Source organism: Saccostrea echinata, unplaced genomic scaffold (assembly GCF_033153115.1).
Source record: "Saccostrea echinata isolate AGI-Se365-2 ecotype Australia unplaced genomic scaffold, CSIRO_AGI_Sech_v1 ptg000052l, whole genome shotgun sequence".
NCBI lineage: Eukaryota > Metazoa > Mollusca > Bivalvia > Ostreida > Ostreidae > Saccostrea > Saccostrea echinata.
This window is the reverse complement of record NW_026889801.1, coordinates 4,384,154-4,409,297: the sequence shown is the minus strand read 5'-3', so window position 1 is coordinate 4,409,297 and position 25,144 is coordinate 4,384,154. Positions and strand designations below refer to the sequence as shown.

General features: G+C 33.0%; 1 protein-coding gene across 6 annotated transcripts in view; it reads right to left on the bottom strand.

Moving 5' to 3' along the window:
• Positions 1-23,613, bottom strand: part of LOC133204112 (neuron navigator 3-like) — a 160,142-nt gene extending 136,529 nt beyond the window's left edge. For 5 of the 6 annotated variants that reach the window (XM_061339866.1, XM_061339869.1, XM_061339870.1 and 2 more), the window contains exon 1: positions 4,770-5,657. In XM_061339866.1, the coding sequence (XP_061195850.1) occupies positions 4,770-5,657 (888 nt within the window). Of the gene's footprint in view, positions 1-4,769; positions 5,658-23,500 lie in introns of those variants that run through there. The other variant, XM_061339873.1, reaches the window with a different exon arrangement.
• Between the last annotated feature and the right edge of the window lie 1,531 nt (positions 23,614-25,144).

Genomic DNA, 25,144 nt, shown 5'->3' with positions numbered 1-25,144 from the left:
AAAATGAAACCTTATTTCTTAAATATCAATTATCAGAAAAATGGATCTATTTTTAATGTATCATTCATTGTAAGGATTTTTTTCCCTAAGCTTTTTTAATTTTTCCACAGTATAGTTTATTAATAACTTTGAAAATATTTGTTTTAAGGGATGATTGCTCTTAGATAGTTTTAAAGTAAATGTTAAAATATAATCTTCAGGCTAAGTAAAACTGATTTTAGGGTTCTCGCCCCCCCCCCCCCCTTTTTTTCTTTTTAACTTTTTATGCTGATAAATTAGAAATGGGACACTTTTTTTAATTTCAGAATTTTCTATAAAAATAACAATGAAAATTTTTCCTTCATAGTTATACTGGAATTATTCTGTAGATATATTTAAAATCTCACAAAATTACCAAATACAGTGAAACTTGTCTAATCCAGATGTTGTGTATTCCAAAATCTTGCCTAATATGATGTCAGCTTCAAGTCCCTTTTAGTTAATTCAATTGTTTGAAATGTTGTCTAATCCGGAATGTTGTCTAAACCGGCCAATTTCTTTGGAACCAGTGGTGTCCGGATTAGACAAGTTTTACTATATATGCATAATGAACAAAGTGTCCATTTTGAATGGCTGTCTATGTCCATATTTATACGAAATGGCTACTGGAAATGAAAATTGAGAGCAAAACTATGAGAAAATGAGGGCAAAAGTTTTTCCCTAATTGGTCTCCACATTACTAACTTTTCTATTTTATTGAAGATATGATAAAAATTGCAATGCAGCTACCTCAAAATGGATACATGTCGGTATGAGAACCATAATTTCAATATCACATAGTCTTACTGATAATTACATTAATTTACAATAATTTCACATTTTCAAATTGTAAGACTTAAATTGTCCAAGAGCTATAGTACAATGAAAGGTGACAGAGGCGTATGTGGGAGCACAGCTACCAGGAACAACTCTGGATACAGAATGATATGGCACATACATTTGTATGGTATTGTGGTACATGTACCATTTAAAAATTTACTGGTACTCCTTAATTATAAACATTTCCTTTAATGATGGCATTTGTGTTTCAGTATTTTAAAATATAAATAATCCAATCCCGAATTATAGTAGATCAGAAGAAATAAGTCAGAGCAATTGCATGTGGACAAATTCTCAAAAGTCCAATTTCCTGCCTGTCAGGGAATGAATCTTGTGTTTTGCTCTGTTTGAAACAAACCCTGACTTTTTATACTCACCAGAATCAGTGATTGATGCATTTTTGCATTGTGAAGTTTGTAGTTGGACAGATTTGATTGAAAATGACAAAATAGATCAATTGAGAGAGATTGAGGGATCAAAAGTCAGCATTCCCTGGCTTTTGCCTCCACTCATCATATATTTATTCAATGGTCAAACACTGGCTTCTGGGTCAGTGACTTTTGTACATATGGCTTTTTTTTCTTTATTACATCTCATTGTTTGCTGAGAATCTAAATATCATCAGAAGTGATTGCATATGGAAACTATTGTTCATATTCCAATACAAACAGAAAAATCTATCACTATTTGTATAAACCTATTTAGATGTAGAGGAAAATTTCTAAAGTACCCTTTGATTTTGATCTGTGGATATATTTGTATTCTCCAGCAGGGGATCAGATCTAGGTTTTCTCTGAAGCTATTTTGCATTGAGACCACACTTAAAGCTAGCCAAAAGAAGAAAATATTTCTTTTTTCTCCTGTATTGAAATGCATAAAAAATGTGATTGATTATGTACCCTTATGCAAACAATACCAAACTAATAAATACCTTTCTTAATCATAGAGGAACCACTTTGCATGACAAAACACAAAAAGCTCATCCAATGACAACAGATTTGCAGCAACCTGGAGAAACAGTTTGCTATCATGCTATTGGAATGTCAATTTGGGCCCCAGGACAACTACACTAGAGTAGGAGTTTCAAACAACCAACATGGGAGAGATAAATGATATGAAAAATAATTGAACTGCCTAAAATCAAAATTGCAGAAAATTCTCTGACACACATTTTTGCAACATTTTGCAATATTGAATTCTGCAAACTAATATCTTATCAATATGCTTTCTATAATCCTGGTCTTTGTGTAATGTTAGAAATTTGCAAAAGCCCAAACAAGATAGCTGTCAACCAGCAGGCTCCATTATTGTCTCATATAGCAGAACATCCTTTCTCCTATTTCTTCTAGGTGTGTAGATAGTCTGATGAAATAATCTGTCAAACAGTTAGCAGGATAATGCCAATGTAAATGTTAGAATTGATAAACCTGATGGAGTTCTACCTCTCCCTGCTATAAACTCTGTCAACAAGTCAGACAGGTGTTTTCTTGTGGGACTTTTTTGTATTGTCAGCAAATAGAATTTCTGCAACTGAAAGTGCATCTTCAAAGGTTTTCTGAATTTTGAAGTGCAATTACTGCATTCTGAATTGACTTCTTTTATTAGCAATGCTATACACCAACATTGTCTAAAATCTTTATATCCAGAAGATTGAAGATCTGTAGAATATTGGGGTTTTTTCTTGCTCTGTCTCTACATCTTTCTATCCTCATCTGTCCTCACTTTTCACCTCACCCATGAAGTTATTCAGAAACTTCATTCTTGGTATAAAGATAGCAGGATATGACCAGAGAGTGATGCTGACATAATGTCATTTGGACAGGGTCAAGGTCAAAGAATTGAAAATGTCAATGTCTTGTTCTCTGGTTCCTATCTCTGTGAGAAACATAAGAGGCTGATACTTAGCATGAAATTAGGGTATGATAAAAGGATTTGTTGATACCCTGAACCAAGGTCATTTGAATAGGTTCAAGGTCAAATTACAACATTCAGTGCTCAAGGAGCATTTGTGTTTCACACACATCATTGTTAGGTAAAAATGAATGACTGTTTTATCCATTACTGTAACAGATATATATAAATTAGTTAGTCACATGTTATTATCTTGACAGTTTACTTTGCAGTAGCAACTTATCACCCAGTATCTGCACAGATTGTTAAAATGGGACTAAATGCTTTCAATCACCATTTATCATGTGATTAAGTCTCCAAAAAAGCAATAACCTTATCCCAATGCTGAATAATCTGTCTCCACCTTATCTTGATATCATGCACTTTTTCCAGGATTTTTTCTCCCTCCTTTTCAGAGACTACATGGCATTTCCTTCCCACAAGCAGTCGATTTCATTCACAGAACCATGTAACACCCAGCACTACCTTGCAGCGGAATCGTTTTTAAGCTGATTTCGCTGTTCACTGATGAAATTTAAAGCCAAATGCCTTGTAATGCTCTCAAGAGGTTATCTCTCTAATGAGCTAATGATAATTGACTTCCAATTACAAACCATGCTGCAAAAAATAATCATGGAACATTACAGAATGGCAGAAGCTTTAAATCCCACTACTAAAGTATCCCTGCTTCAGAAAACATGACATGCTAGAGGGATCTTACACAGAAAAGTTTTACAATATCCCAGACAAAAAAAAGCATCATATGACATTTAGAAATCAATGTTTTATCCTTGAACTTACAATGTATGCATCCCAATCAATATGAAAATAGTCTTTTCTTTTTTTCATTTAAGTAGAATGAGAGGATATTGGAGTAGCAGTGTCACAGTGCTTCAATAATATCTATTAACCTTTACATTTAACAACTTACCACAAATTCAGGCATAAAATGAGGTCATATTTTGTTATAGGTTAACGTAAAATAAGAAATATATATTCAGGATAGAAAAAAATATAACACAGATTTTACTTGATCCTAACAGTTAGCAGTTAGTCATATTCAATGATATCTGTTAAATAACTTCTTCCCATTATCCAAGTAGATAAATACTCTTTATTTCACATATGAGACAAGTTTTTTCCCCCTAATATTTTCACTCATTTTTTAAACTTATGAAAATCAAAAAAAAAAAAAAATCTTGTAACACTTGTGAAATAAATTCTATATCCTATTGCAAAACACTAAATATCCTCAGTCTATGTATTATTTATTTTTTTTAACAGTTAATTGCTAAGAGTCAAAAGCTCTTAATGCATCCAACAGTCATTATTCTGCATGTTAACCCACCTGACCTTATAATGCCTGTAGCTTATCTAGATTCGTTTTCCATCAATTTTTAAAATTGCACATAATTAGAATGAATTCAAAATGGTATCACTGATATTTAAAATATGACAGAAATGCTTTCTGCATTCTTCATCAATATTTGAAATATGGCCTATCTTGAGAAAAGTAAATAGACACAATCATTTAATTGCCCCATTTAAGTTACGGGTTTGGGTTTCGGTATCATTTCTTTTCTCTGTAAATAGGCTCCATTTTCAAAAATCAATACTTTTTAATATCATTAGCAATATTTTAATCATTATATTTGACAGGATGGTCCCTCATTGGTTTTCTAGTCTTTAATTCTACTATTATTAAATACCGAGTTGAGAATTTCTGAAAATGAAATCCCTCTCGTGCAAGAAAAAATACAAATATCGACACTTTGGATGAATTAAAGAAAAAATACTAGAATCTTGAAGGCCTAAAAATCATAACTGTTGCCAACCCATTGCTAAATGCGATGGATAGGAAAAAATCCATTAAAATATGAGAAAAGATATAATATTTATTATATTAGGCTTATACAAAGCCATTTGAATAAGTTCCATGAATGTGTTTTAAAAGACCAATTTTTCAATAAAAATCATTTATCTCGATCCCTCCCTGAAAATCTTTAGAAAAAATACTTTACCTTAAGCTTTCCTTGAATTTGAACATCCACACTGGCAATTTTGCTCACTTTGTCTTCAGTGAGAAGTGTTGGCATTTTATCGACAGAAACTTTTTCATTTAACTGTTCCTCCAAATCTCCACCTGGAATTTCCACTACACTTATCACAGACACATCACTCTTACTTTCCGCAGAGGTTGACACTGAAGCTGACGTAGATGACAAAGTGGCCTCAAAACCCAAATTATCATCTACTGTGGCAGTGACGCCATCATAATTCCCACTATCCATGCTTGAAAAACTTATTAAACTTTCGCAAATTTTACTAACACGGGAGGAATTTGAAACAGGGGTATCAATAAAATCGGACTCCATAAAAATTTCACTTTTATCCATATTGGATCCATCTGATTCTATTCCAGAATCATGTTTCTTAACCAAAGAGGTGGACATTGGATCCACCACTAAATCTTTCTCACCTGTCTCCATTGGTGAGTTTTCATCATCGTTCACTGGTGATTGGTCAGAATCAGCCTTGCTTTCTGTGGGAGATTTATCACTAATTGGAGACAATTTGTCAATCCTGGATGCAGATGACACCTTGCCTCCAGACACCTTACCTCCAGATACCTTCCCACCAACAGGTTTAGATCCTGAAGAGGTCACCTTGGAATGACTTCCAGTCTGTTTGGAACCTGTGGAAGTTTTAGTTGTGGGTGCACTTTTTGGATCACCATCTTTGGAAGCCATTCTAGTGGTTCCAGATTGATAGGATGTGGTGGTGAACCTTTCTGACATTCTTGTTCTCCCAGGAGTATTACGTCTAGCAGCTGACGTGGATACTGGACCACTTTTCCCACTTTTAGATGGTTCACTCCTTGACACAGGAATTTTAGTTTTCTGGGACATTTTGTCTCGGATATTCCTTAAACTTTAAATGTTTTTCTTAAATACTGGAATAACTTCTCTTCCATTAGATCTTTTGTTTTAAATTCAACCAAAACTGCTGAATCCTTGTGATATACATGGTTTTGCTGTTTACTAATGAGCTTAATTTCCATTAGAAGTAAACATTTTGTGACTTTACATTCCATCCTTGATTTTAAAAGGTTTTCATGTCCACGAATTAATCATACTTAACAGTTGTCTCATCCTCGATCACTTTAAAGAAGCATATCTCCACATACATATGTATTAGTCGCTTATTTGAGTTCTCACTCAGCTTCATCCAATATGCTTTCTATATAACTTCAAACTGCAGCGGAGAAAAAAAGACAGCCTCAGCAACTTTGGATCAATACCATTGTTTTGTCGAGAGAAAAAAAAACATATCTATATCCAACTATTTTAATCCCTTGACACTGAGATGGCAGTTCGAAAAATGAAATAGCATTCTAATTGTTTTTTAATTGGAAATCAATGGCTTGACCATCCCACATATTTTTCTATGACATGCCTTAGAACTTTCCATCACCATAACCATTTCCCTCTGCAATTCCAGTCTATATATTGTCCAACTTTTTCATTTCAGACTCTGATGCAATGCCGATCACAATAGGAAACCCGACAGAGAGAAAAATCCATGAATTATTATCAATCGGCATTATAAGGTACGCTCTCCACAGCATACCAATAAATAATCGCAAAAGCTGCAGAAAACCTGTAGATTTGAAAGGAGCTGTACTGTGATCTTGAATCAATGAAATGCCAATAAATTGATACAGTAAATGTGGTATGCTTAATGATAAACAAAGATTGCTCTGCTTAATTAGTTAGCACTCTTGTTTGAAGCTCTGTTTCTCTTGTTCAGACTTTTCTGGTGTTCCTCCTCTTGCAAGAAAAAAAAGGTTCTAGAGCCAACATTACAAAAGAGTGAAAGCATGGCAAACAATCAAATGGTTTTTTACATGTTTTTTTCAACAACCTGTCAATCTTTTGTAGTTCCATCTTAATGAATAGAGTTATTCCTAAAATTAAGTGCCATTATTTTCCACATACTGTTATTATTAATGGCACCATTCCTGAAATATTCAATGCTTATTTATGAATAATGCAATGGCAAAAATCTTTCAAGCATTGTTGAATATAATAATGTAAGAGTAATACAAATTATTAAATAAACTCTTATTATAAAGCTTTCTTATTCCCAATCAATGAAAATACATTTCTTTCCGATGAAGCAGAATCAAGTTCATAATTCTTTTTAGAGAACCCACACATCTCACCAAAAAATTAAGTCATTTATTAGATTTAGAATCATTCGATATGAAATAAATAATAACTGTGTAACTTCCTTTAAGTACATATTTAGCAAATAATTATGATTTTTTTCCATAACCAAAAGAAATCAAATATATCAAAAATCATGAACTCAAAGAATCTATTTTACCCTGAGCTCATATCACATTAATGGTCACGTTATGATCGATCAAATAAAAAGACCCCGACTAAATCAAAGTTTCCAAGATTTATCAGACAGTACCTCACTCCAAAATCTATCACTGGTTCATAATATTCAAATGAGGCTGATGTACAAGACTTATGACTATTTAGATGAATATTAGTATCATATTCTGTCAATTATAATTACGCAAAATATTGATCAGGAATATGGCAGGGAGGACATTACGTCATTGTCCCGAGAGGCATCGTTCTTCTGTCAATAACACCATTTAGTCAAATTGCACTGGTCCAACTCTAAATAACAAAGATTAGCTCTCTCTTTAATTAACAAACGCTGATAAAGATTAATCATTATTTCTATATACATAAACATATAGTAGCCCATATTCAAACAAGAACGACTTTTTATTTTCCCTTTCTTATGAAGGATTACAATTTCGGTATAAAGGGCTTCTTAATTTTTCACAAAAATTCATTTGAATATCTTTATTAAAGTGCACAGTCTATGACATGCATATATAGTGAACAAATACAAGAGCAAATTAATATCTAATATTTTGTATATCCAATTAAACTTTTTTGATTAAACAAGGTGTACATGTTTTGGCTCATAAATAGATATACCCAGGAGAGGAGAGAAGATTTCATCAAGGTCAAATCAATCACCTTAATTGATCATCAGTGTATTTTGTAAGGGGTCTTAGCTATAGATTCCTTTACATCAAGTCAATGCCTGTAGTAAAGACACAACATCAATACTTAGCTCAAAACATTTTTTTTATCCATATACTCATTTATCACCCATCAGAACAAACATTACTTTTTCAAAATGGACAGGTCAAATATTGATTTGTTTGAGATTATAAATTGCATTTTGAGTGCATGTAAAACATCAAGACTCCATTGTGATCATGGTCTTTCAGGAATTTCCTCTACATTTCTTTGATGTTTGGATTCAACTCATAATGTGTAGTTAACTAATTCAAATAATTTTACGATTGATTTTTTTTATGCGACAAAAAAAATTATCTTTTGTTAAAGGTCAGCTTTAATGATAAAAGCTTGGTAATTTTTCAATTTTATCATTGGTTGATTATACCACTGTATATAGCCCAGGATACGATGAAGGAAAAGAATACTATATTGACTAAATACCCAGTTTAATGCATTCTTGGAAAAGCTTAATAACAAATTCAGATAAAAGCGCGTTGCATCATAACTGTATTACTGATACAGGCCATAAAAAAACACAAGATTAAACTTTATGAAATATTCACAAATGGCATATGATAAGACCTCCTGCCATAATTTACAGTATTGATCAAAATAGTGTCTTTAATGCTTCCCTTTAACCCTAGAAGACCAGACAGAATTTGTACTTTTCGCTATCACCTGTACCCACAGGCCAGAATTCTTGCATTCTTTAGGTAACTTGATCTACACACTTTGATGATTGTGATCAAAATATTCCAATATCTATATAATAATAAGGTTCTTCCTTTGCTTATTTTAACTAAAAGTCTGTATCAGGAAGCAAGTTCTTTTAACTTCAGAATTATTTTTAATGGAGGATTCAATAGCTCTGATCAGCATGACAACTGCTTCTAATATACTTTACAAACAGGGTTGATTTTTGGTACAATTTTGTCAGTGCAAGTTGAAGTCCAAGTATGCTTTACAGATCTAAAGGAATCTGAGGATTATATATTAAGCAATGAATTGTAGACTCTGCAAATTTTGAGGACAGTGCTTTAACAGGACAAAACTATGTTGCTCAACATTATCTTGAGGACAGATCATAGAAACAATGATTTTCTCTAAAAAATAATCTATTGGAATTATTAATATTAAATAACTTTTAGATTTTTTCTATGTATTAGTTAACATTTATTACAGGCGCGTTTTTCCTGTTTCTAAAAATAATGGGCTGACTTGAAATGTTATAAAATGACAACTTCACTTTAAATCATCATTTCAAGATTAATTTGCATATTTTCACATTATTATTATCTGTTTTTCACTACTGTGGTTGTATAATACATTCTAAACAGTCAACCACTGAATATAATAATTTTATACAACAAAGCGCTGGTCTCCGCAAGTAAGCGTCAAACCCATTATAGTATATATTGGGTACCCGCACACAAAGGGTTATAGAAAAATATTTTAATGAATTAGAGTTACAAAGTGGACGCCAGCGACAGGAACAAGTAACTATGAGAAAAACGCCATCAATCAGTAAATCTCTTCTATGTGATTAACCAGGACCTGACACTGTAAATGTGACGTATTTTTCATTTTTGATTCATAATAAAATTTAATAATGAAGTAATTTAAAAGAATGTTACAGATGATTTACAAAGGGCATTTGCCCTAAGGTACGTCTTAATTCCTAATCATAGACTACAGCAGCAATTATGACAATCTGAATAGGAAAGAGAAAGGGAAAAAGGGAATAAATTAGCTTGAAAATTTTTTAACTGTTTTTCATCACTTTCATGTATATTTTTTTATTTTATCTAAAATATTAATGTCCGGTAAATTTTACAAATTTGAATATTTACAGGACAATTGTCCGACAGATTTTGGACTAGTTTCGGGAACTCTGATGACATGATAAACAAACGATAAAAGGAATACATGTCCATCATTTTTTAAAAACGTACGTAGAAAACTACAAAGCATAGCTGCTGATTTTATTTGCTTATAATGAAAATATTGTAAAGTTTACCGATTAAAATAATAAGATGAAAATAATTAAGATAAAACAACAAAGTCTCATGTCAAATACACTGAACTTCTTCTCCCTCCCCTCTCCCAAAGGTACATGTAATCTTGTCATTGTATTTCTTTGGTATATGTAATGACAAGGAGATGCCCACATGGCACTCCCAAGACTACAAAAGTTCATCATGACTCTAACAATTTTGAAATATTTGTGTAGGATAGGGGATATCTTTGTGATAAATAATTGATGATCTTAAGAGTAAATTTATTTACTCAAATCGTTTTTTGTGTGCAGATAAAATTAAATAAATCATAGCAAATAAAATGGCACATATTTAAAGGTACATACATGTAACACAAATAAATCATCTTATTTCTCCCCCCCCCCCCCCCCCACCCTCACACATGCAAAATGCATTGCAATTTTTCAATCTTTCTTTCAATATAATGTCTAAATTCTAATTGTGTAAAATGTTTAATTAATAAAGAATCTTACAAATGTTTCCCAGAAACTTTATAGTAACAAAACCTCACACATTTTACATGTATATTTCAAAAACTTTGGAAAAAAATTTATTGAACTGAAAGTTGTACATTTTCCAATTTTTCACCAATTTATGTGTCTTGGTGAAACATAATGTTGTTTACCTAAACAGATATCACTTCTTCAGTGAGAAAGGCAACTATTTAAGAAAATTATGATACTTGAATTTTTGGAAGGAAATATTTTGTTTGTGTTATTTATCCTTAAGCAGTTAAGCTGTCTAATAAGTGATATCAATATTATAAATTTTAAAAAAAATGGGATAAGCATTTATTTTCACGACAAAATGTCGCGAATTTAGAGCTTTGAAAATTGGCGTCACGCCCAAAATCCCCCATGGGAATTTCCAAAAGTTGGCATGTATGAGAAGACATCAGTACAAAATCCTAGTTCTATCACCTACATATAGTCAGAACTGTAGCTTTACTAATTCTGATGATGAAAATAAAACTGACAGATATGGCTGGCAATGGTCTATGACATGTAGCTTCACTGAACTTCAATTTATTTTACAGACATGTAGCTGTATTAAATTCTATGGCTACATGTATTTGAGCAAGTTGTAGTTCTACTGATCTGCAGGTCTGTTAAAACTTTACAAAACTGGAGCTCTACTGACCCTTACTTCTAGTAATCGTCAGAATTATAGCTCTGCTAATTTGCTAACAGCTGATATTGGAGACAATGGTTACACTTCTGACCTTGATGACATCTGATAGTGCTAAACTTCTGTTGATTCTGAGGACTGATCAACAGATGCTAAAGGAAAGTGGCACAAAATGTTACAAACTGAACTCTTCAATCACTGCTGTTTTGAAACTTAAAAATTTCTGTATCAGATCTACAAACTGTTTTTCAAAGAAATTTTAAACTTAAAAGACCACTTTTATCAACAGTCATTAATTCAGTGCATTTCACATCATATGCCTCGTTTGACATATTGATACATAAAAAGGTAGTTTCATCACTGGATTACAATCATACTTCAAGCAGTATTTGTAATTTATCAGTAAATTGAAGCACTCGAAATATGAGTGGTCAAAGATACAAACAAATGTGTTGCAAACATCACCCAAGTCACCAAAAATAATTACAGCCTTGTTCAGAAAAGATTTTTGAAGATCCTTCTATATTCATATGTTAACTTTTGAAACCATATTGTGACCCCACCCAAGCCTCAAGCGGTCATGTAATAAACTTAAATCAATGTAAATTATGAAACTCCAATATGATTTTTCCACCCTAAAGAGTTTCATATACTTTCATTCAACTGTTTGATAGTGGTACTAGGTTTTGAGAACTTTTTTGTGCAGCACAAAGTAAATAAGTGCTGGGACATACTGTATACAGGGAAATTTTTGCCCCCGTTTCATTTTCACCCCCTTCACCCTACTAATAGGTGGGCAAATTTAAAACGGGACAAATTTAAAGAATACAGTGTAATTTATTAAACAAAACTTTCAAATGGGGCAAAATTGCTTGCAAGTTTGAAAGGGTGAAAATAACAAGGGGCAAAAATTTCCCTGTATACAGTAATGTCTTACGCTTACAATAAAACTGACTGGCAACTGAGGTGACTTCACCAATTACTTGACTCCAACATTGTTCCAGTCAAGACTTTCCTGGTGATTTCAACAGTTGTTTGAATGTTTAAACAACATTTTTTTCTGTAAATAATCAGCAGACTTGATGGTGTGGCTTACAGAACACAGTCTACAGGCCGGGGATTAGAAGATGACATGCAAATGAAATCGTGAGCACACCATGGATGAAATACAAGATCAATAACCTTAAAAGCAACAACTGAGGAATTATCCTCACAAGAAAAGAGGTAACTTCTTAAACACAGTAATACACAAAACAGATTATGATTGATCTAGCCTTCGATCTAAATGAGTTTCCCTTTATATGGAACCGTATTCTATAATTGCTACAGTATGTATGCCACTACAGAAGTACAGCACTCCAAACCTTTTGGGGGCTTGGTGAAGAATAATTTATGAGATCTGATTAAAAATGGAATACTAAATGTAATTTACAGATCTAGGTTGGCTCTTTCCACTTAAAGAGAATGTCTTGGTTTGATCCAAGGAACCCAAAATCATCAAAATTGGAACTCCCCTACTTTTTTGGGACACTTTCTGATTCATGCTTTCTTAATACTCAAGTCATCATTCCTTATACTTTTCCCCTCCTTTTTATAGACAAAAAAAATCTTGTCAGTAAGCCCTATATTTTATACTGTTCTTATCTGACAGACTGGCTGAGATTGATGAACATATAGGGGTTTCTCACCCCGCATATTATTTCTCCCTGAAGAATTGTACTCCAAACAAGGAGAAAAGCTTACAAGAAAACTAGGCGAACACTGTCTTAATTGCACATAAAAAGGAAACAGAAATCTCTCCCAGGGAATTTATTCCAGCCATAAATTATTCACCATTTTGGAATGGTTTGTTTTCACAGATAGAATATTCAAGATAGAATGATTACAGGGTGCATGATTTGGCAATATGGAAGGAAAAAATGAATCAATTTCCTCAAAAAACTGGTTTTTGGGGAATCCTAGTTGATGTTAAACAAACAACTAATGATGACTATATACAGTCAAACCTTGTTATCTTGAACTTGATGGGACCGAGAAAACACTTTGAGATATCCAAGGGTTCAAAATATTGAGGGTAAAATACTTAAAAAAATAGTGCTTGGGACTTTCAAATCACTTAGACATATCCATGGTATTTGAGATATCCATGTTCGAGGTACCAAAGTACAGCTGTATTTATATAACCCAATAGCATTTTTACATGAAATTCCAAATATCAAATGGATTGAAGTTCAAATGCACTTGATTGGTACCCTGATAAACCAAACAGGACATTGCAATCAGACTTGATCTTGATTGTTTCAAAAACAGCTTGTAAACAAATAAATCATAGTTACTGTAAAATTTGAAACAATATCAGTCGATACTTTGATTTCCATTCCTGGTATATGAGTGCAACTGGAAAGCAATTCTTCCATCAATTTTGCATCTAAAAACTTTGTGTTTGGAACAAGACCTTTGAAAATAGAATTGACCAGTAGTACAGATGAGACCATAAAAGATCTCAAAGAGACATTTTACTTTCATTACTGTCATTTTCTCAAAAGCAGACATAACATAAAAAGATGTCTGCTACAGATAAAAGTCTTCAAAAGCCAATCAAATACCATCAACACCAATGGCAAAACAAATTGTTTTTGTGCATATAGATGCATTATTCCTTTGTTTTTTTTTTAAACCATTTTTTTTTTATTTCCATGTACATGAACAAAACTTCACTATTTCAAATCGGGAGTTAAAGCATGATGTTCATGGGGCAAAATGCTCACCTGAGGCACCTTGGCCCAGAAGATATTTTCCCCATATTCCCGTATCTACTCTCATGAAAAATTTCGCCTCAGATGATTTTTGACCCCTCCCTAGCTTCAATGAGATCATGACTTGGAACTGAATCTGTAAAACCTGGGGATGCTTTAATGTCAACATGAGTAACATGGCTTTGCTATTCTGTTTGTTTGTCTGCTTTATGTTTCTTTGAGAATTCATCCCTCATGTTGGGAAGCCACCAATGGGAATGGAGGGCTGCAACCTGAACTCAGCAAGAAATCTTTTTTGTCCCACCACCTACTGTGACACGGGACCTTGATTTATAACTTCTCATTCAAACAACAGGTCTTCGCATCCTGCAGTAGATTTGAAATCACAACCCTAAAGATCAACTCTGTTAACTTCAATTCTAACCAATGCTACATGCGGTTGACAATCCCTGCTGTTTTGGTGAAGAAAATTTTTTAAAGATTGTAAGTAAAATTTGATCCACAATTAAGCCCTAACTTCATGACAGGGTTCATAAATTGAAAACAAGAGATGTTTGTGAAACACTTATGCCCCCCCCCCCCAAAAAAAATTGAATTTTCCTAAGTCCACGGGGCATAACTCTTGTCAAAAATTGCTCGATCGTACCCAAAATGGAACTTGACCTAGATATTCTTATGATAATTCTGTATATTATACTTTCAGGTAAATTAGTTGAATCTGATTTGTCAAGAAACATTTGTTAAAAAACACTATTACCCGCTGAATAATGAAGCCAAGTCCTCCAGCGTAGCAACAGTTAACATTGCTTGATGACGGGATTTGTATAAAACATTCAGTATAATATAATATTTACATTTCAAATGTCTTTTTCCGAGATAAAATTTCAAATCGTAAAAATACTTTATTTCTACATAAATTTACTGGTTCATCGATAGGCGTGGTGAAAAAAAATCACGTGCGGGGCGGGACAAATAGAGACAGAAGCGGGGCTTGTAGCACGTGAATTTGCAGAATCAAGAGCATGTAAATATAAGGAATAACTGTCAGATTTTTTGGTTTCATGTCGATGATCAATCGATTGGCTTGCATGATAATTTCATGCATAAACGCCTTTGGCGTTTACGCAAATTATCACGCAAGCCAATCGATTGATCACATCATGAAACCAAAAAATTAGACAGTTATTCCTTAGATAAATGTTGCATGTAGTTGAGTGTAACATTGAAAATTTTCACCCCTCGAAAACCATTGTCAACCTTGGCTGTGCCTCGGTTGACAATGGTTTTCTTGTGGTGAAAATTTTCAATGTTACACTCAACTACAGTGGCGCCGCGGTAATCCGGACGCCAATAATCCGGACGCTTCACCTTCCGGACGATATTTTTTGGGAACCGATTTTTTCCTCCTTATTTTGTCTCATTAATCCGGAAATTCGCGTTCTGGATCCGGGCGGTCAATTTCTACTACAAAACGTAATATTTCATTGAAAAATGACTCGTTTATCCGGACGATACTTTTTCAAGGAACGACTTTTTCACACCTATCTTGCAGTAGTGATAATTGTTGTAAAAACATTGTCCGTGAAGTAAGATTGAAGACGTTTACCTGTGACCTCCAAACAATAGCGTCTATAATTAGCGTGTGTTTACCCCAAATAAAACAGGCGTCTATTATATTATGGAGCTCGAAGAATTTAGCTTATATTGTCCATTTTTTAAATATAAATACTTTCAGAATATAATTGCTAACGGTATAACAATTTATGAGAATTTTGGAGAGTTGTAAATAAAATAAAAATAAATCAAGAGATTTTGTTGTGGTCTTGAGCTGCGTATAAGTTAAACAAAATGCGATTTTCCATTTCTCAAAACGTACATATATTTGAAATGCTTTTTTTCTTTTCATAAGACAATTTATAAGGATATATAATTCAAGAAAATATCTTTCTATTTATTGCACTACAGTCTATAAACGAACATAACTTTAGAAAAGAAATACGTAACTGGCGTTAATTATAAATACCGATCAAGTTTTTTCAAAGTATATAACTTAGACATGTTAGAGTTTGTAGAATAATATTGATAATCCTGAATATGGCTGTTGTTTACGTTGAATGTTTACAATACGTACACTGATTATGCGTGTCTGCGTTAGCTTTCTGTGTTCAGTTTTTTACTTTCCAATTAATGTAGATGCGGTTAGTCATTTATGAGCTTGAATAATTAAAAAATTGCCGATATATAATAGTAGCAGATCAAAATTTGGTCAGCCCACGTCAAATAGGAGACAAGTTAAGTTTCCTGTGTTAAAAAGGGAAGTTGCAATATAAAATTGCTATTCATTTTTCATCGTGTAAATCACATTTAAATTTTTAAAAAAAAATATTATTTCTTTAAAAACTGAAAAAATAAAATCAATAAATCAAGGTAAAATAAGGTATTTTCTCCCTTCACACTTGATACCACTATGTGCATATGCACGTGCTTTGAGAGGGTCTTTTAAGAGATGATTCACTTATCCGGACGATTCATTTATCCGGACGATTTCGTTGGGGACGGAGGCGTCCGGATTAACGAGGCGCCACTGTACATGCAATATTTATATAATACCAAATTTCATTTCAGTATGTGCAACCTCTGCAAAGAAAATGAACGGAAATTGCAAATATTTGGAATTCTCCTAAGTCCAAGGGGCATAACTCGGTCAAAAATTGCTCGATCAAACCAAAAACGAAATTTGACCTAGATATTCTTATGATAATTCTGTATACCAAATTTCATTCCAGTATGTGCAACCGCTGCTAAGAAAATGAACAGAAACTGCAAATAATTGGAATTTTCCTAAGTCCATGGGGCATAACTCGGTCAAAAATTGCTCGATTGTACCCAAAACAAAATTTGACCTAGACATTCTTATGATAAATCTGTATACCAAATTTCATTTCAGTATGTGCAACCTCTGCGAAGAAAATGAACAGAAACTGCAAATAATTATAACTCTGTTTAGCTAAATCAAGAATTCAGCACAAAAAGTTTTCTTTATCATAGAGAAGACATTGAAAACCTAAGCTACAAAAAATAATTATATCCCTCCTTAAAAGTTCATTGCTTTTGTCACTCCATGAGTCAGCGTCATTTTTATTAAACCAAAACAGTCACTAAAATAATGATGATTAAGCGTCTAGAATTGACTACCCCCTTTGATGGCAAGAGCCATATTTGCTGTTGCTGCACTGGAACTCTGCTACAATCAGCAAACTTCTTTCTCCAAAAACATCAAGGAATTGGACAATTGATTTTGGTCCAGTTTCTGCAAAAGTGTTTATGGAGTGCTCCATGATGACAGTTTGCCATCTGCTTTACGGTTTTTTTTTTCTCTTGGACTGTCTAATTTGCTGTTGTGTGACATGGTATTAATAATTTAGATCATTGCATGTCATGATGTCTTTCACAGAAGGCTTGTCGTATTACTGTGAAACCCTCGAGATAAACCCATAAATAAAGATCATTTCTTGGGATGAAAGCAATTTATCTCCATTGCTGCAGTGATGTCCAAATATGGGGATCTTCACAGTTACACTGCATTTCTACTTCATTTATCATTTAACAAGTGTCTCATGGGCCCTGAAAGTCACCCAAGTATCAAGAGTATTTCCCCATACTCCCCACCACATATTATTTTCACTCGGCTTGAAATGTCACACACTCATTGGTTTAAACGTGACATGTGACTGCCATCTGTATTTCTATGTCGAGCAAGTGAAAAAATCTAATAAGTAATATTAGCATTAGCCACCTACATGCAATATACAAATTCACCATGTTGGTCTGAACCCCACCCCCTGACAGAAATCGTGAATTTGAAAAACTGTACTTTAAAACATGTCAACAGCCAATAGGACCTGTTTAAAACAAAGTTATGTGTTTATATAGTGAAGTATCAACTGGATCATCATCGCTAACCATGACCAAAATGTATGATCCTCCCCATTCTGGCCATGGCTGAATGAGAAGAGAATATTTCGTAGCTTATAAATATATTGACCAATGCAAGTAAAGCAAAGTCGGAAAATGAACTTTGCCACAACCTCTCAATACCCAGTAGCAGCTTACGAAATATTTTCTGTTTACTGATGATGTCAGTTGTTGATTTCAATATTTCTAGTCAATGTATTAACCAAGTCTTTAGAATGATATTAGAAATGGTATCATTTCTCCAATATAGACTGGATATGTACCTTAATTACTTGCTTACTTTTAACTAGCAAAAGCAAATTTATTTCTGCAAAAGGCTATAAGCATAAAATGTCTCTGCCACATATGAAATTTCACCTTTACTTGGTTGCATTGAAAAAGCTTTGAAAATTCAAAGTTAAAACTTTGGGTTTTAATCAAAATCAAATCAAATCAACCCAATCCAAAATTTGGGTTTGTGATTTCTATCTTTTGAATCCTTTGAAATATGCCTACTTAACAAATAAAAAGAATATCATCTTAATCCTGAAAGCCCTATTTATGGAACACAAGATATTTTCTGTCCAGAAATACAAGAGAAGTTACCTACTGTAACTTCTCAGACACAGAGATCAGCAAGAGTTGTCTAACTTTGCAAACATTTTAACACTCCTCTCTCCTTGTTCAATAATAATGTAAATATTCTGCGTTCATGTTTTCTTATAATTAAACATAGAAATAAGTATGTTTACTAAATATCTGAGAAATTAATTGTAAAAGAAACTTCTATAATAGGTCTGTAAAATTTATAAAAACAAACACACTGGCTAATTACTTCCATTTCACATTTAATTTTCTCTAATTGGCATTGACTGACAATCATTATCAAAACATCATCTTTCTATAAACATATTCCAACCTTTTAACGTGTTTATGCTAGCTGGATATTGTTTATAATGCAGTATAATTCTACCCTAGCCTGTGGACACCCACAAAGACTGTGAGGGGACCTGGACAAAATTAACACCTTTCTACCCCTGACACTTCTAAGTGGAATTAGTACCTATTTAATAAGTAGACCACATAATTTGACCTCTGCCCCCTAGGGTGACATGCCCAGGGGTTCAGTCCAATTTCCTGCAGGGCAACAGTTACACATATGACAAAAATTGATATCTATCTGAATAATTTTGACAGATAAGGTAAATTTTGTTTTAAAGAAATTAAGTAGATCAACTCATGGCATCAAGTCAATGACTCACATTGTTTTAATCTCTCTCTCTCTCTTCCAAAAAATATCATACCATGCTGATTGGTGTATGAAACAATTGATAAACCCCATAAATAAGTTAAAAGTGACAGAAAAAGTGATGTCCAAAGAGAGCAGGAAAAAACTATTACCATAAAAAGAAACATCAATAGGAAAGCTCTTGACCTTTATTGCAACATCAATATCTTTCTTGTTTTTATCACAATGCTATGCTTTTAAACAAGTTGATTTTCACATTTGTTTCTTTTTGTTCTTCAATCAAATGGAAATATCTAAATGATAATTGCTACATTTTATGTTAAAGCTGCAATGAAAATGTTTGAGAAAAGCAATACATTTCTACAAATGACTGCAGGATTTAATCAGTCTTTTAGCATTAATTAACAATGCATATCTTTTTAACTGTTGAATATTCTGAAGATCCAATTTTTTTCACAAGTCTGTAAATATATTTTTTGCTTGTGGAAATTTACTTGTACATAACGAACTCATTTTCATATTTATCACTTAATTTATTAAAGTTCGGTGTGCCTTTCATGACTTATCACTAATGCATCATCTCATTTTCTAACTCAGAGAATCCTCTGGGCACTGCATGATGCAATGTGATGGGGAAAAAAAAATCTTTGGGTTTATAAATGAACTGCAAACCTTTCCCACCATGAGTGCCATCCCAACACCTTTTTCTAAGATTATTTAAATTACTTATCCCCTCCCCTTCACATCTCCTATACCTAAAACTTATCTTCAATATTATTACATGTGCTTGTGTGGAAAGAGTACCACTCAGACCTCATAACCTGAAGATTGTATTTTATTTCAAAGGCTTTTATTGCGTAGTTCCTTTAATATATGACAACAGGATGCAGTGAAGGAAATTGATGAAGGGGACATGTCCCCCTGTCAGTGACGTAATTAGATACTATTATAGCATGACACATCTTAATCATCCTCTGTATTTACAATATCACTGTATATATTTTGAAATCATATTTTATAATCCAGTAGAATCTAAACAGATCAACCCTTCCTCTTTTTTTTCCCAATAATCCAATCAATCATTATCTGATTTTAAAATTACCACACAAACAAAAAAAAAATCTGTATACAATACATCACAAAATATTTCATCAAACAATACCATCAAACTTTATCAATGGCCCCATTCACAGAGAGTTTACATCTAATTACAATATCAATGAAATTGTTAATGCAACTGTTCAAGTATTTTTTCCTTCATATTCTACTTCCTTCTACAAAATAATAAATTAACCGTGAAGTCTCTTGTGGTTTCTACTCCATATCCATTTTTCAAAAAATATTGAAGAAAAAAAAAATTTGAAAATTCACAAATGAGGAAATCAGATGTTTTCGAAGACTTCTAAACAAAACTTCTTAAAAATATTTCCCATTTAAGACTGACATAACACAAAATTTTGAAGATTTACAGCCATCTTGATCTAATTCTCACTCCTCAGAAGATGGACATTTAGGACAAACAGTGCAATATGACTGGAACATTACTCCTAGTTAAAGACAGCTGGATCCTCACTTCAGATAATCTGCTAGAAAGCTGATCTGCTGGCTGTGGCAGAATTTAATCAGATTAACGCTCTCACAGATAGGGAGCTACAGAAGGCTAGAACAGTAGGACAGGAGTTCTAATCTGCTTTATAATTAGCTATTAACACCCTTCCCTGATAAAGCTCGTCTACTCCTGTCCGCTGTGCAATATAGGAAATGAGGTACAATATGTGACAAGTTAATTTTACTTATCTCGGTAGTTTTTACAAATACATAAACTTAAATAGTATAATGTTTCACTAGGTTTCAGTTGCTCTGAGGAAATTTAAATATTGTGTACATATTGTGTGATACATCCATTTAATCTTTCCCTTACATGGCTATCAAAGCAAAATAATGCTCTAGGGTACTAAGGCTAAATGTGCATATGCCATTAAAATAAACCCTTAGTTTGCATACTTATAGTATTGTATATAATTATATATTTAACCTTAAGATTATCAACCCCTCCACAAATTTAGTATTGCATCATTTGGGGGGGGGGGGGATAAAGTTTTTAATCACTCTTCTATTATTATGTTTGTATAAAATGCTGGTGGGGCCATAATTTGCATTTTTACTGTTTGTGATAAAAAGAATGCAATGCAGAATTTAAAAAAGATATTTCTAACAATATCATAATAATTAATAGTTAACAAATTACTGCTTTTCCCTACATAAAATTTCTTTAAAATGCTCTTTAAATATTTAATGCAAACTTCAAATTTATTTTACAAACTTCCTTCTTTTAATGTATTCTAAATCTTGTTCTATAATCACACTCTGCAACCAAGTAGGAAGACTTAGTTATAATTACATGATATTCCCCCAGGCCAACCTATAATTCTTTCCTACATGGCCATTGAAGGGGACATCCATATTGCAGATGACAATTTTTTTTCCCCAGAAAAAAAAAGATCAATACAAAAATATGTTGTATATTGCCTGAAGCTCTGATTGATAACAGAGACCAACACAGAAATAATTCAATAACAAATCCTTTGTCAACAATAGGTGTTTGTTTCTTTCCATAAAATAAGGAAGTACTTTGCGTTAATTACTTGTAATCCAGTTAATCCTTTGAATAGTTTAATTTTCTAATCGCATCAAATTAATGAGTTCACACAATCTTTTTCATTTCCAACAAATAAAAAAAAAAATCATAATTGGGCCATCAATAGTTTATAATTATTTTCCAAGCTAATACATGTAAACAACATTATCATAATAGTATATATATGTATATGCAGTCTCAAATACAAGTTAAATACTTTCTGAGAAGGCTGATTGCTTAAATAAACCTTCTCTGTGCATAGCTTTCTTTTTTTCATTTGAGCTATTGGAATTTGTTGAAACAAAACAAAATACTGACAAGTTAATTCCGTTTCTTTTTGATTGATCAGTGATAGCTAAGAAAGAAAATTAGAATTTAAACTGACTAAACTTCCCCTAACTGACATTTGGCTTTTTCACCTTAATCAATTTCACTCCCAAGATTTTATCTTTTTTCTACAGATACACGTGCTTCTGACAAGAAAGAAAAGATTGATAAAATCGCAAGCAAGATCGAGGAAAATTAAAATGCAAAGAAATTAAGGTGCCTAGCAAAACAGCCAATGAGGGAAAATGTAATCAATGAAAACCAAGAATTAGTTGACATTCCCAATCTATGGACAGAGCCTACATCAGCTCCCCATCTCCGATTTCACTTTCAAACAGTTGCCATTTCATCACATCAAGTACTGACAGACTATGCATGACAATGAGGGGAGGTTTCATTAACTTTCCTGTACGAAAATCTTCGCTCAAACAGTTTATCAATATTTCTGCAATTCCTCTGTTATCCTCTTGTCAGTAATTAAGGGGAAATTACTGACTCCCAGTGACAAACCATTTTCCTCCAAACCTTTCAAACTACTACTCTTAATACTACACAAATTTAAAAGTATATCAAATAGGTTTGGTTTGGGCTTGTAAGTTTTATTTTTCTTTTGTTTCTTACTTACTCCTTTGGGTTTTTTTTTTTCATTCTTTTTATTGGTTAGAACTGCTTCTAACATACTAGTATTTAACTCATTTTTCTCTCTTTTTTTTATATGGGGCATGTTAATGATTATTCAGATAGTAGTTTATTTAGCATCAATTGCAAATACAGACATCAAATGTATAATTATTTCGGTACTACATACTATATACACACATACTTTGACCTTGCATAACGAAGATGCTAATACATGTACAAATATCAGTAGGGCTGTTTATAAAAACTCAGTAAAACTGTCAAACTTTTAAATTAGTTCCACACATTCCTAGGACTAATCTTTCATTACTCCTGAAACCAATTCTTGTTGATATATGAATCACCAAAATTTCAAATCACCATGAATGAGAAACAATCACTGTTGCATGCTCACGTGCAGAATTTCCCACAAGTGAATTACAAACCCTCCAAATCCCTTCAAATGTCTTAAGATGATGCAACTTTATCAAATTTTATCATGAACTTTCATACGAAACTTAAGTTTTAGCTGAAAAGATCATGAATTCCCATACAACGTGTTGTGGAAACTGAGAAAATCTGAATGACACGCTTTACTGTGCATGTGATAAATAATTTATTGCACCACGTCCATGAGTAATCTTGATTTCTTTTTTACAGCGTAACAAACCTTCCTTGCATGTAATTCAAATATCAAACTTCAATATGATACCCAGTTTCTATATGCACTACTGCACATAAACTGATAAGTGCATCAACAATGGGGCAAATGCAATGATTCTCTTGAAATAAAAAAAAATGACCTGATGCTTCAAATAATTTAGCTATTTCTTGAACGATTTTTATGGGATCAACTTTTTGTTTTTTTTCTCATTTTGTTGTATTTAGCATCTCATAATTGACACTTTACATACAGCAAATGAACTTACTGTGATTGTTTGACAAACACTGCTGGCCATCACAGGTGATCTCCCTTGAACTCCAGCAGTAGCAGCCATTGGTCAATCTTCAGGTCACACGGGTCACATGGCAGTTGTCCATTATCTGCGAAAAAAAGCACACCAGCGGTACTCAAATTTTTTTTCTCGTACACTCTGCAGTTTCTTTATCTAAATTCCAGAAGTTATGTAAATCACATAAATTTAATCCTTTTTTTCCAGCATTTTTTTTTTCAAAGTGTGAAAATCCAATGATTTCGCTCAAGACAGCATGTTGATTGTACACAAGAAGTATTGATAAAAACACATGTAAGCAAAACACTGGAGTTTCATTTGGTGACTCACGTGTTACTAGCAATAATACATCATTGATTCCTCCTCGAGAGCAATTAATGCTTTTTAAACCATGCCACCTACAATGAAAGGGGAAAAGCAGTTACTCAGGTCTTTCTGAAAAAAAAAAAATAAATAAAGCACCTTGTTTACTTGACACTGATAATAAACCATAATGCAGTAAATCAATAATTATTAAAGAAAAAAAAAATGCACTTATACTGACAATTGTTCCTGCGTAGAATAAAAAAAATTTAATTACATACATGACTTTGCCTGCATGGAATAGCTCTCTGTCTGCCTCAGACTCAGTAATGGTAATTGCGTATGATGTAGCAAAAAAAAACACTGAACTTGTCAGCAGCATTCTTTTTATAATTTTCACCTGGAGAAAACAAACTTCAGATAATAAATCTTGCTGATCTCTTTGTAGATCAGTGACATTGTTGACGTTATGTTGAAATTCAAAATACAAAACATCAAGAGAAAAAATATTAACTATGTACTACTATAATAGAAAAGGAAATCCATTATTATAATACATGTCATTTTGATTATAAAAGTTTAAACATAAATTAATGATTCAGATTGATTGTTGTTTAACGTCCCTCTCGAGAATTTTTCACTCATATGGAGACGCCACCACTTGCTGGTGGAGGGCTACAAATTTTGACCTATACTCGGCACTCAGGGCCACTGAGCAGTGAGGGATCTTTTCGTGCCAGCACCTACTGCAACATGGGACCTCGGTTTATACGGTCTCATCCGAAGGACCGGTCTCCACCTCCCGCAGTGGGATTTGAACCTGCGACATACGAATCAACTCCTTACTCCGCGATTCTAGAGCAGACGCTCTAACCACTGCACCACGTGGGCGACTAAACATAAATACTGTACACTGTACATTCATAAATCAAAACAATGTTTACAATTTCTTCCTTTGCAGTAAATTCCCATTTCCCATTTCCTCCATTTATCTTATTAAGATAAATGGAGGGAATGGGAAGATAATAAACTGTATATTCTAGATGTAGAGAGACTCTTTTCTTAAGTGACCAATTTTCGAGATGTGGGCACCTCCAACTTGGTCAAAGTTCATCTCCATTTTCCAGGAATTTGCCAGGAATTTGCCCTTACATTTTTTTTGGATAAAAATCTTGGTTAAATTACCATCTTTATACAAACTAAATAAAAATGAAACCCTTTCACAAAATCAACTAACTATTTTAACATAACTAGCACATTGTCTTCCTATAAAGCTGATACATTTCCTGACCTGGAGCTTTCGCTAAAATCCTGCAT